The sequence below is a fragment of the Phaenicophaeus curvirostris genome, unplaced genomic scaffold (assembly GCF_032191515.1).
Source record: "Phaenicophaeus curvirostris isolate KB17595 unplaced genomic scaffold, BPBGC_Pcur_1.0 scaffold_46, whole genome shotgun sequence".
In the NCBI taxonomy this organism is placed as follows: Eukaryota; Metazoa; Chordata; class Aves; order Cuculiformes; family Cuculidae; genus Phaenicophaeus; species Phaenicophaeus curvirostris.
In genome coordinates, this window is record NW_027206669.1 from 654,905 (window position 1) to 668,975 (window position 14,071).

General features: G+C 37.4%; 1 protein-coding gene across 1 annotated transcript in view; it reads right to left on the reverse strand.

Moving 5' to 3' along the window:
• Positions 1–14,071, reverse strand: part of LOC138733917 (cilia- and flagella-associated protein 43-like) — a 222,717-nt gene that overhangs the window by 174,656 nt on the left and 33,990 nt on the right. Inside the window, 12 exon segments of the mRNA XM_069881434.1 lie at positions 3,221–3,310; positions 4,082–4,288; positions 5,970–6,179; positions 6,990–7,106; positions 7,862–7,966; positions 8,419–8,544; positions 9,275–9,352; positions 10,322–10,435; positions 11,020–11,185; positions 11,903–12,033; positions 12,471–12,623; positions 13,354–13,523. Of these exon segments, the coding sequence (XP_069737535.1) occupies positions 3,221–3,310; positions 4,082–4,288; positions 5,970–6,179; positions 6,990–7,106; positions 7,862–7,966; positions 8,419–8,544; positions 9,275–9,352; positions 10,322–10,435; positions 11,020–11,185; positions 11,903–12,033; positions 12,471–12,623; positions 13,354–13,523 (1,667 nt within the window).

Sequence of the window (14,071 nt, forward strand, 5' to 3'; positions counted from 1 at the left end):
CCTTTCATGAGTAGCTGAAGCAACAGTAAAATCCCCCATTTCCTTTCCACTGGGCTGAAGAGAGTTCTCACAGCCCATCTTTGTATGACACACGCAGACTCTGCAATAATCTTTGTGGCCCTGTGCTGAACTTTGTCCACTACGTGAATGCCTTTTTTGTATTGTGGAGCCCAAAACAAAACATTTGAAACAAACCCTAAATCCTAACTCAACTAAATCACAAGTGATTGCAGTTCTAGTGATAGAAATAATAATTTTTCACGGAAAGGGTCATTGGGCACTGGCAGAGGCTGCCCAGGGAGGGGGTTGAGTCACCTTCCTTGGAGGGGTTTAAGGGACGGGTGGATGAGGTGCTGAGGGACATGGGTTAGTGATTGATGGGAATGGTTGGACTCAGTGATCTGGTGGGTCTTTTCCAACCTGGTGATTCTATGATTCTATGAAGTCAAAGACGTCTTCTGTTCACTTTCTGTGCTTCATATGTAATGCATTAATGCCTGATAATCTTTATAGACTTGTTTTGAATACAAAATAGTTCCTATAATTGCTGACCTTAAGGAATTCTATTAAGCAATATTACGTCAAATTTGGTTTCGTTTTTTAAAGATTCATCATGAGCTCATCTGTTCTAACATCATCTACCGTATCAGAGGAGGACAGTCCAATATTTCATGCAAAATAAAATGCATTACTGGTGCTTAACTAACAGTAAAAATACATATAGCTGGTATATTAATAGTTTATTGTTAACCTAGTAGGGCTGGTTAATAAGATCAGGACTGCTGTAACTATTGTTCATTTTATCAATTTTGATGTATTTAGAAGTTTTTCTTTTTTTTTTTCCAAAAAAAAATGAAAGCAAATTGTTGGGTGCTAAAGAAACCCACCCAGAAGTTCTGAATGTTTATCCTACTAATAAAAGAAATATGTCTTTACAATTTCTGTAAGATATACAATAGCAGAACAGCAGAAAGCAAAAAAAGCTTTCACCTATCCTTTTTCCTCCCTACTTGAATAAAAGACACCACACAGCTATTTCTTACCAGGGAGAGGTTTTTGTTGAAGAACAGAAACACTGCCTCTCTCAGCATCAATTGCCATAACATATCCTTCCTTACAGCCCAAGTAAATCTCTGAGGTCGCAGTCCAGCAGTGGGCAGTAGGATGCACTGACGGCTTAGCAGAATCTCTTGGCTTCAGCAAAAAAAATAAACAAGTTCAATTAACGATTGACAAATATCTGTACAAGCAGTTACGTACATTTTACAGCAAAAAAAAAAAAAAAAAAGAGCACTCCCTCATAGAGCCTGAGCACCTGTATAACTTCAGTCCTATTTATTCAGTTAGTCCTTCACTGAGGGGAGTAATTTGAAAAACGAGAACATTCTCCAGAGAAGTCTGTCTGGAGACAGTGGTGGAGAACTCACCTCTCTCTCTAGAAGCTTGTCTGAATGATGAATTATATTTTCATTTTAAAATTACATATTTTAAAATTTGAATTTATCTGAATTTATTCTCCAGCGCTTGTGTCTGTTACAGGTTTGTCCCCTAGCTTGGAATCCATCCGGTACTTTCCCTACCCTTGCAACAATGCTGACCCACCATAACCAATATTTTAATGATAAAATTATGATAAAATTCAACACTCTGAGACCCCAGAAGTTTGTTGTGTTTTTTTTTTAATGTCAGAATAGCACTGGAAGCCCAAATTGAAATGGTTACCCACTATTATCTCACCCTGACAAATGTTTTTCAAATTACTTTTCAACATAGTCTTCCACTGCATAGACATTACTTGCACATGTGGTCTTGCATACTTGGCAGTACTAAAGCACACTTTGTTTGAATAGTTTAGCGTATCATATAATCCAAATTACTCTGTAAAACAGCTCTGTCAACCTTTGTGTCATCTGCAAATTAGTTCCAGAAATATCCTTGCCACAGACTTTGCATGTGCCTTGAATTTCATTTCACTGAAATAAATCTCATAAATCTATCGTTCTCAAATCAGGAAGAACAGAAATTCACCATCAAATGTTATTAAAGACAGTGATCTGCTCAAATACAATAGTAATAGGGGTCATATAAATACCACGATAGAAAGAAATAGATGGAACAGGGTTTGGGGAGGGGAAAAGGGGAAGAAAACACAAGAAAACCTTGTAAGAACATTTAAGAGAAGATCCAAAGCATGTGAGCAGAAGTGGTGAGGAACACTAGACAATAAGATGGATGAAAAAGAATGAAGAGTCTGTAATTCTATAAAACAACACCTGCTGTCTCAATAAAGGTTCTATAAAAAGGAAATATAGGTGGACTTGGGATGAAAACATAGGACAGAGATTCATAAGCGCCTAGATGTTGCTAGTAAAATATGCCAAGGGCTGGCTACATGATTCTGGGTAAGAAGCCTACTCTCTATTTATGCTTACAAAGCACTTTGAATTTCTCAGCGGGGAAATGTTACAGAAATAAAGTATATTAATATTTACTTTATAAATCAAATAGGACTAACAGTAATAAATCTATAACAAATGGGGCTTTACATCACCCAGAAAAACATTTAATATAGGCATTTTTGCTGATTTTATGACTCTTGAAGATCACAAATCTTTGGGAAGGCTGCAACTGAGCTCCTGTGAATCAGGAGCTTTCTGTGTAAAGATGACTTCTATAATATTCCTTTGTACCTGCTGCCATGACTGTCTTAACACATAAACTAAATAAAATATGGAAAACTGAGGATGAGATTGTGTAAATTCTAAACTAGGTTGCTTCCTGAACTGCGCATTAGTAAGGTGGTGTATAAAATTATAATAATGATGATGATGATAATGCTGTCTTTCTTTGAGCTTCTCTCCCTTTTAAGTAGCAACTCTTCAGAGAAAAAAAATCCATGATGGATCCTTGTAATGAAAAGTTTTATAAAAGGACAATTAAATAAAATTGGTACTGGATGCCAAGAGGACTCAAGTATTTTTAACTGCCATTTTTTTTAGAAAATGTTGAGCCTAATACTAAATCTTTTCTCCCCCCGGCTGGTCTAGGTAGTTCCAATTGTAAACGATAATAAGAAGGAAAAGGCACACATCATCATTACCTACCATTTACACTTTATTCTCCCATGCTACATGACTGGAATATTTCAGTGCAGCATTAACTAAATAAGCCTGACCAGAGACAAAGGCCTACACAGTAAAAAGGAAACTACTTTAAGTACCTTCTCAGCAAGACGTCTTTCCATTTCAAGCTTAGCCAGCATTTCTGCTTTCTCTCTCTCTTCTTGAGTCAAGTATTTTTCAACTTTAATCTGAAGGAAGAAAATGAGGGTCATATCAGGGTTCTTCTCTCCAAATGTGATCACATGCAGACTAAGAACCTTTGGAAAGAGGGGCAATACTAATTCTTGATGCTTTTTGTATCTCTGCTCCATGATAATACTCCTCAAGAGGACATTGTTCTTTCGAACACCCCTGAAAGCATATTTAAAAATGCTAAAATAGAAACTACCATCATTTTTGTTGAGATTAGTTGTATTTCTTGCATACCTTTTCTGACAGTGAATAACACGAACTGGTGAGAGAACAGAGAGAATTGGGAAAGACTCACCAAAAGAGCATGAGATTGGTGGAATATATTGTATAAGAAGCATGGTGCTTCTTTATAAATTATCATTTCAATTTATAATTACAGTACTAAGCACGGTTTAGTACCCACACACTTAGTCTAAAACTACTTAGTCTCAAAATGGTGCTCAGAATAAACAGAGAAACCCTTATCTATGGAAGTAAACCCTCCAAGCCTGGCTTGAATCTTACACTCAGGAACAGGGGGAATATCTACCTAATTTATAGCCAATTAAAAACTTAACATCAACGAATTAAGATTGTATACATCTTATTCATTTTGGATTGACTTATTATAAGTTTTCTCCCTAAAGAGTGAAGGGAAGCAAAAGAGACAAAAAGATGATTTTAAGTACACAGACACATCTGTTTTCAGCTTTTCAATGTCTGGCAATGACAGGAATTAAATAAATATATTTGAGTAGGTGAAAGAGAAAGATTCATTTTTCAAACACCTCTGAATCCTGAACTGTGAGTGCTCGCTCTGGTATCTCATCATCTGTAAGAGCTGGCTCCCACACTTCCAACTGCAGATCAAGTTGTTCCAAGATTTCTCGGATCCTCAGGTTTCTTTCTTTCACTCGTTCTATCTCCTGCTCCTTTTGTTGTGCAACTATGTCAAATTCCTTATTAAAAGCAGTTTTCAGTTTGTAAATGATGTCCTGAAATACCAAAAAGGGAAACAGCAATATGGCACAGGTCACATCCATCCATGATTATGGGACCACTCCTCAAGCCATCAAAACCATAAATGTGTGTAATTGTATGTGTGACAGGGAGATAAACTGGTAAAGCCCTTTAATGAAAATCATATAGGCAGAGTTCAAGCTTTGTTAAATAGAGGTGGGCAAACTATCATTCGTGGGGTTTTTTTCCCGCATAGAAATTTTTATTGCTGCATATTGCTGCAAACACTGGATAGAAAATTCTATTTGCTTGTTTTTGAATTCTTTGGCTGAAAGAAGGGGCCTCAAAGAAAAAAAACACATGACCTATAAATCTAGAGACTGTAAATCACAGGTAGAGGGGCATACTTTTAAGGGACATACACGCTAAGGACATATTTTCCTGATTTTTAAGTGATTCATCCTGCAGTTTCAATAATGCTTTTATGTGATTTTCTGCCTGGCATATGTAAGAAAAATTCCCTCATTAAATAAATAAACAAAAGTCGTAAACTATTTTTTTAAAACAGCTAAGACCTTACAATGATTTTAAAAATCATATATTCTCGGTGCTTAAATTCTTCCTTTAGCCTACAGAATTGACCTCAACAAAGCAGAACAGAATATTAAGAGAGAAAACTATGTGTGTCTCCTACTACATCAATTTAATAAAATGAAACATGGAAAGGATTTCAGTTCTATCACCAGATTTTACATTTTGAGATGCTTTAGCTGTCTGCAATTTGTATTACAATAAATATTTTTGTGGCCATGATTATTTCATTGGTTTCTAATACAATAATAAGTTATGATGTAGTAAGGCAGGATGGCAGATAACATAAAGTGTTGCTGGGAGACAAAAGGCTGTGCTCAAGTGTTTGTCAGCTACCTATCTAACTCTCAGCAAATTCACTGCACTGGCCAAGAACACAGCAGACTTGTCTGCTATTAGATATATCGTATGCATCTTGAAAGCCACACAGTAGAAAGATCTCGTTACATCCAAACTTACATCTAAAATTGCTCCTTGTGTTTCTTCCCCATCTGCTTTAAAAACTAGTGTATCTACTAGATTTTATGTATTACAACGCATAACTGTTGAGCTCTGCTACCAGTTGTAGCCTTAAAGAGCTCTGATGAGGCTTTACTGTTGTTTAACCACTTCTGCCCTTGCAGATCATCTTCGTAAGAAGCCTTTTATGTAGCATGTTTACTGCTTAATAAACAGGCCAGGGTAAGAGAAGGGAGAGTCGGATAGTAAAGAATATTAAATAACAGAAACACTGAAGGCTCCAAATGAAGGGCTGATAAGACTGTAAAGAAATGAAATGGTGTGAGGATACAGCTGAACTTTCATTCAGCAGCAAATAGTATGGAAAGAGGTCATGTTTCCACAGGCATGCTGAGCTGTGCAAGCCAGCTATACAAACACCAGAGGACAAATAGAAATACTCTCAAACTGGGTAACCAATTTCATAAAAACGTTTTTCTTCCACACCTGAGCTGGCAAATCCACATGGTGCTTTGCTGCACGATGTGCATTTATCTGTAACACAGTGGCCTGTGCAACTCTCCATTGTAGTGTCAGTACACCCAAAATCTGAGCGTCTGTGACTGCTATGAGAACCCAAAGGTGTGGCAGTGCCACTACAGTAATACAAACTTGAAAAGACATCACCTTTAATAACACTATCTGATTGACTTTCTGCTCCCTACTGTGCAAGTCCAGTTGGTGGTACAGGATAGATGTATCTCCACCATACTGAGAGCTCAGACTTCCAATCAGGCAGGAAGATGCATTATCATCAGCCGTTACGTCTTCTGTCTTCTCTCGTTCTTCCTCAGGTAATACAGTCTCAGACTCAGTCTCAGGATTTTTCTTCTGAGCCTGAATATCACAAACATGACAACTGTGTTAATTTTGTATACGAACCAGTGGCACACGTATGAAAAAATTCTAGAGATCATATTCTGCAATTAAGCCCAGTGATCAAAAACCCACAAGTTGAAGTGAACATATACAGAATATTTGGTCCAGTTGTAGGATCCCCAGTACAAGAAAGACACGGGCATTCCGGAGCAAACCCAGCGATAGGCCACTAATACAATTAAGGGTTTGAAGCACCTAATATGTGAAAAGAAGCTGAGCGTGCTGGGATTGTTTAGCCTCAAGAAGGAGAAGGCTTGGGGGGTGGTGTTTAATAACACATATAAAAACCTGAGGAGTAAGGACAACAGAGCCAGACTCTTCTCAGCGGTGTCGGTGACAGATTGAAAGGAAATGGTTATACATCAAAATACAGAACATCCAACTTAAGTATAATGAAACACATTTCCTCTGAAGGTTGTCAAACATGGGAGAAGGTAGCCTATAGAGGTCATGGAATCCTCCATCCTTGGAGATATTCCAAACCTGACTGGACATGGAGCTGAGTAAATTGTTCTAGGTGGGCTGGAGTAGATGACTTCCAAATGGCTTATCTAACCTCAGCTCTTCTGTGATTCTTCAATACTAATGCATTTGTTCTAAGTAAAACCACAACATTTCATCTTTACGAATATCTTCAAATTTTTAGGGAAGTATTTCTACAGCGAAAACGGACCCAAGAAATGTGTCTATGTAAAAAAGGGGTTAAGATGCCAACTCAGAGCATTCTGATCTGAAATGCCTATATGCAGTACTTCAAAGGGATTGTACCTCATCATCAGCTGTCTCAATCTTCTTTAACTGGAGAACTTTCTCCAGAATTTTCAGTTCTTCTTCAGTACGTTCCTTCATTGGATAATTTTTCACTTCAGAAGCTATATGGAAGCACTGTTCAATTATATTTTTTTTTTAGAAAACAAAAACACCCAAGGTAAAAACTTCTTCAGAACACATCTGTTAATTCATTTGTCCAAAAACTGAATGCTAAATAGTTACAGAGGCTTCTTAAAATCAGAAATAATATTGATGATCAATTAATGTAGACAATCCAGCAAGAATATAGGAGTCAGAAAAAAACCACTTGCCTTTTTGGTAGTAAAAATGGTTGGTTTAAAATTTGCTGCCTTTATTTATTATTTTTTTTAAATAACCTCTGGCTATGTCCTCTTTATTCACAGAATTCAACCAGGACAAGATTTTTGGTAAAATTACTCGGTCTTTAACCACCCTTGAGATAATCTAGTATCACTAGTTTGACTAATATCCCTCTGTTTAAAATAGGCAAAATCAGGGTTAAATTTTGCTTTTACATTCTGTGTTGCAGAAGTCCTACTGACCCAACACAGAAATATAATATTTACCTTCTCCTTTTAGCAACACTGCATGAAGATATTCTCTAGTATCTAGGAACTAAGGAGTTACTTATTTGCTTATTAGCACATTTATCCACTTTAAAAGGCAAAATCAGCCAGGCTCGGTCAAAATCAACAGAATGAAAGATTTGCATGAGCCCTGGAAAGAAGTGGTTTTTTTCCTCATACCATAAGCAAACCAGAAATGTGTTATACTTCTATTTATTTTGTTTCAGTACCTTAAGGAATCAATAAACTACTGCAGTAAGTGAGTTAGAAAGTGATGGTTACCTTAACAGCACGTCCTTTTACACACATTGGATCCCAGCACTCATGTTTGATGACACTCTGCAAATAGCAGTTGGCTAAATTCTCCATTTCAATCTCCTTCCTCACCTTTCAAGATACAGAAAAGAAAATAATGACATGTGGTGCAAACCAACAAGATATAGGCAATTTGTATTGAGTTGTTGAAACAAACCTGGCAGATTAAATGAATTACCCGTATTTCATAATCTTAGACTACTGCAGCTATCTTCTCCAAAAATGATATTGCATACTACTGCTACTGAAAGGTGTCATTTCATATGTGAAGAAAAGCATTCCAGAACTTAAGCAGCGCTGTACCCAAGGTCACAGTGTCAGATTTACAGTTTCTGGCATAGATCATATTCCAACTGGCAATATCTGCATTAGCAGATTCACCTGCTTCAAAAAGTGACTTAAAATACTTTTACGCTTTCCTGCTTCTCAACAGTGAACAACTTTGAGATCATCTTCTATTCTTCAGTTATTGCTTCTCCTTTTCACTGCTAGTTTTAAAATGTTCTCTTTCCACTCTATCATACCCTGGCCACTTCTTCTTCAGCCTTTTCTTGTGCTCTTTCCTGTTCTTCTACATCCAGGTTGAACTCCTGCTGCTCCAGTTTCTCAATGTCTGGCACCAGTTCATTTTCATGCATCATTTTCTGAATCTGTTTTTTTAAAAAATAAGTATAAGGAATAAAAAGTAATTCGAATGTGAATAGAGGAAACACTGGTTTTAACACTGTGGAACTTGATAACAGAGAAAATCATTTTAATTGCCTCCACTTTTAACTGCTTCATGGTAATTGGTAGAACGTGCTGCCTGTACCTAGTGACAGAGACTACTATGTGAATATATTTCATCCTTCCCTTAAAGCTCATTTGGATGTTATATGTGGAGTTGTGCATACTTTCTAAGAATCTGTAGCATGGAATTGTTCATTCTTTAGTTCTGAGAACTTTCAAAAGTTTTTATCTATCTCATGCAGTTCAACAAAGGGAAATGCAAAATCCTGCATCTGGGGAGGAACAGCCCCATGCAGCAGGATATGCTGGGAGCTGAGCAACTGGAAAACAAACTGGAGAAGGAAGAGGAGAGGATGACAGTTTCTATAACGGAAGGCTGTTAGACCAGCAGAAACTAGCCTGCTGAGGGGATAGATTGCTCAAGATATAAGGGTGGTACAAATTTTTTAGTTGGAGCAAAGGAACCTCAGAACCAGACAGTTGTTCCTGACAGGTTCAGCACGCTGTCCCTGAAGAGACAAATCTCTCTATTACCTGTCTGCTCAGTGTTTATGACAAAAATGTAACTAAGCACTAGAGCTGATAGTTGTAAAGGAAGTGTACATGTAAACAAAACTGTAAGCTAAGCCATTACACTTGTAAGAAACTCACAGTTTCATGCAGCTTTTTAATTCCCATTTGCAGCTCTTTCTTCTGGTTAGCAAACCTCTCAGTCTCTTCTCTAATGACCTGACATACAACAGATATATTTTTGAAAATAAAAAATAACCCAGGAAACGACTGAAGTGATCTAAAGGAACATTATCTGTACAGAAAACAAAACTCAGAAGGGATTAATAACTGAAATAGACATAAGCTTAATTCAATAGGTTGATTCTTAGAACTGCTAAAAAGAAAAATGATTGTACACCCAGTTCACACTGTAAACTGGTTATACAGAAACAGAGCTTAAAATAAGGAAAGAAAGAAAGTCACTCCTGAGATCACACAGAAAGCAATGATATTTCATCTTATCATTGAGCCCCAGAAGCTGGAGAATATATACAGCTCTGGTTCATAACAAAAAGAACCTGCTACCACCCATAATTCATATTTCTGAGGAAAAAAATTATCTATGCTAACATTAATATAGCAATTTCCAGACTCACAAAGCACTAAATCCCCTCTCTGCACACTATTAGATCTTTGATGAACTTTTACTCTTAAAAAACTTTGGTTCCACATCATACTCACCTCAACCTTAACCTGAAATAAACCTCAGGGGGTTTGCAATTAATGTCATATTGTTGACTATTGATTTATCAGTGCTGTAGAATTTTTTATTCTGGCCCTTGGGAAGAAGCACCTGCTTGGTTTCTGGTAATAATCTTCAGTGTAACTTCTTGACATTTAGAAGAAAAACATCTTTACAAGTTTCTAAAGGAAGCCGATTTCTCTGGCAATTTCTTTTTTTTTTCATTTACTCCTTGTGTAGAAGTGGCCTTTTGGCCTTTAGAGCTCCTATTGTGCTCAGTACCTGCTCTGGTGTGTTTATAACGTTGACCCTAACTTTTCTAAAGGTCTAGATGGCAACGCCTTAAAGGGAGGCCCAAATGTCAGAAGAGCTTTAGAAAGTAGATTACTTTACAGCACATAATTCAAATCACTACTGACTCTTGAAAACTCCTGTTTTGATTATTACTTGTTCTATCGAAGTACCTTCTTCATTTTCTGATCTATCCACGTCATTTCATTGGTATTGGCTGAATATGAACTGGTGACGTTTCCGTCTTCCTCTGTCACCTCTACATTGGAAGATTTAAGCGATGCATCCTGAAATTAAGGATATGAACATCCATCTCAGGTACTTAGAGAGAATAAGAGAGAGACCAAAATAAAATAAAAATTGGACTCGCATTAGAAGCACCACCACGTCATTAAAGAGAATGTTACAATATTTTTACTCCCTAACCAGGCTCCAGATTTGGTCCAGAAAACCCTTGCTGTTATGCAAAGCCTTTTGACTCAAATGGCCTGACATTACTAACTTCTGTAATTGCTGCTTTGCTTGATTTCAACAGGAAAACAAACAACACACAATGTATAGCAGTAATATCACACTGGAAATGACAAATAATTTCACATGAGGAGAAATTGACTTTCACAGAGTTTTCTGTGGCTGAAGAAACCATGTGAAACTGAAGCTGTGAATGCCATCTTCCCATAACTATTCCATTTCCTTGTTTATACTATTCTACAAATTAAGAATTAAGCATATTCAGCCTATCCTTGGGAGTATTTTGCTACTTCTGCAAAAGGATCAGAGTTTGTTTGGAGGACAGTTTTTATCATGTGCAATTTTAGGATAATGATCAAACCTTCCCCCCGCTTCCCTAAAAATAAAAAAAACACCCCACCTTAAATTTCCCTTCTGGAAGTGATTCTGCTGTGGATTCTGGGTCAAAATGCCGTTCTGCCATGGATTGTAAAACAGTATTTTCATTTGAAGTGGACTTGTTCAGTATAGCAAGAAGAGATCGCCAGTGAAGATCAGCTTCCTCAGCTTCAGTATTCTTTATCTTCCTAGTAAATAGAAAATAAATTGATGTATTTTTATGTCTTATAATAAAGGACAAATTATTAAATATTCCATATAACAAAATTACTAAGTTGTTCAAAAATGCCTATTCAATATTTTTACATATGATTTAATATTGTTTGAGTTCTAGCATTCATAATTAAGTGAAGTTTCTTCAGAATTAGAAATTCTGAAAGATTCATTACCCAGAGTAGAAATACCACTCTGGTGGACCCATCTTCCATTTATGCATCTGCCTGAACATTTGTTATACCACAGAAAAGCTGTAGTTTCACGTGTCCCTCACTCCTAATGTTTGCTAAGAGCTCTCTATGGGCACAGTTCAATTCCCTCCCGTTAAATCTGTGATGTCCCCTAATCACTGAAATAAAATGGTATCTCATGAGATTATATGGCTTAGATCCTCAGACACCCCATTCCAGATGGTTTATTTGAGAGTGATAAGCAGCTTATTATGGGTAATGCTTATCAGAAGACACTCCTTTATCTTGTATTGCAACCGCACCCAAAGTCCAAGACATTCTCCACAACACTGGTGGGAAGCTTTAAATGAGCTAGGGAAGCTACCTCTAATGATGAGAGGAGTGACTTCATCTAATTCTTAACCTTACTTTGAGACTAATAAAAAGTCTAGAATCACAAATAGATGCAAAATTTGCCTGTCAGGATACAAAAATTCACACCATCAATATTATACATACTTCCATTTCAGGCACACCAGGGCACCATCATTTTTCCCAATAACAAGGATAAATTTGCTATCCAGAGAAAATACCGTGGATCTGATTCCTCCTCCTTGATATGAGTGACAATGCATACGAGCGAGTATATCCTAGAAAAGTCACAGAAGCAGTATGAGTAAATATGTTTTTGTAACAGGGTATGTCTATAAACTATGCTTCTGTATTTTCTTATAGAAGTCAATCCAAAATGTCAACACGAAGTATATAAAAGCCTAGGATTTATGATTTTGTGATTTTTGACTACAGATGGGACAAGTTTCTAGAATACTAATTTTGCAGGTGATGATAACGAAAAGTAGTAAAATTATCTACCCCAAGATTTGCTGGAGAAGAAAGTAAGTAGTTTGTATAATCATCAGTTATAAAAACAATTGTACTATATAATGTTATGACAGTTCATGTTCAACGTAAATTTTTCTGGAACACTTTATATTCAAGCAAAGAAAAGCTTCCAGTGAAAGAAAGTAGCTTGCACACCTCTTCCTCGCGTACACCAAACAAAGCCTGTACCTGGATGCCTACCTACCATAGTAGGAGTGTGATAGACGAACAAAACACCATCGTTCGCTGCTGATGCCAGCCACCGGCCGTTGGGTGATAAACAGAGGATCCCCGATCCAAACTGATTGCTACGAATCCTCTTCTCTGATAAAAATACTGATGGGTCTTCCGATATAGTCTGCCGAACAAAGAAAACGTTAGCAGCAGTTCAGATTATGGAGATGTCTATGCCATTTTGAGAAGGCTGATGGCAGTTTTGTGGGTTATCACATGTGGTGATTTACAATCCAAACACTTGGATTTCTGAGCTCAGGAAGCAGTAACATTGCTACGATGATTTGCTTCTCATCTCTTCAAAAGGGTCTGTGTGTTTTTATGTGCCTGGGCCCAGAGTTGTCAAGGAGGAATGCCACCTTTGGAATTCACCTTCTTCCTTGACCTGACTCAAACTGGGGGAGACCTATGAGCTACAGAGAGGTCCAGTTCATCAGCAGGCAATGACAGTGACCACTACTTCATTTCAGGCAGGGCTGAGCTGGGTTTGCAGTTGTGTCTTAGAGTCATGGGCTCACATGGGCTCAGTGCTTTTAAGAGCTGGATACTCCAGTTACTCAGCAGACTGCACAAAAGCACAGCTCCAACACAGAAGCTACACATGAAGTGCCTGCAAGCTGTACAAGTTTTAAGAAGCAACATTTGGCTTTCTCTGTAATCAAACAAGAAGATTGCTTTTGCCAGATTTCTGAGCAGGTGGTAGGATACTAAAAGTTGATGTTTATGGATGGAGTAGATATTTTGAGTGCAGAGATGACTTTTTATGATAATATCCTGCTATATTAACTTCAGCTACAGCCTTTGTTTGATGGTATTTAACCATCACCCAAAATAAAGCAGCTTCAGAAAATTACCTTTTCAGTGAGATGATATTTACAGATGAAAAGTCCAGAGGTACAGTAACCATACACAATATTATCCTTCAATCTGACTGCTGAGCTCAAAGGGCAATCCAGATCATAACGCTCCTGTTTAATGGCACTAGCATCAAACATTCCTTGGTCATTAACATACTCATCATTATCTAGAAGCGTGAAAAAAGAAACAGGGAGGAAAAGGCATCATTACCACTAATGCAGGTGCTTCACCCATCAAGTAATTAAGAAAATCAGTCTCAGCAAGGAGTGAGCATTATGTGAGTTTTCAAGGAGACTAGGAATTAAGACACCTAGGTTTGACACTTACTCTGGGGGTCGTGCCAATCTAGCACACTGCAGTGAAGCAGAGAGACAGCTCTAAAGAAGTCCTAGAAACAGTTTAACCACAGTGATGTAATTGTTTGCATACCCTGATTTACCCTGCTCTGCTGTGCCTTAGTTAAATTTATGCATTTAAGACCTCTCATGACAACTGAATTAGTTTTCCACCTGTTTCCAGAAAGTGCCCCGAACTGATCATTCCAAGAATATCAGTTTTCCAGAAGGTGAATGGAAGTTTGCCTTTCTTAGGCGTCCTTAACCCCCTCCCCCCCTTTTCCTCATAGTGACACTTTTCTCATAGAAAGTTTCTTTAACATTTCCTATTGGGACACAAGGTAATATTTTTTAAACACAGTAGACTTTTTCCTTGGTG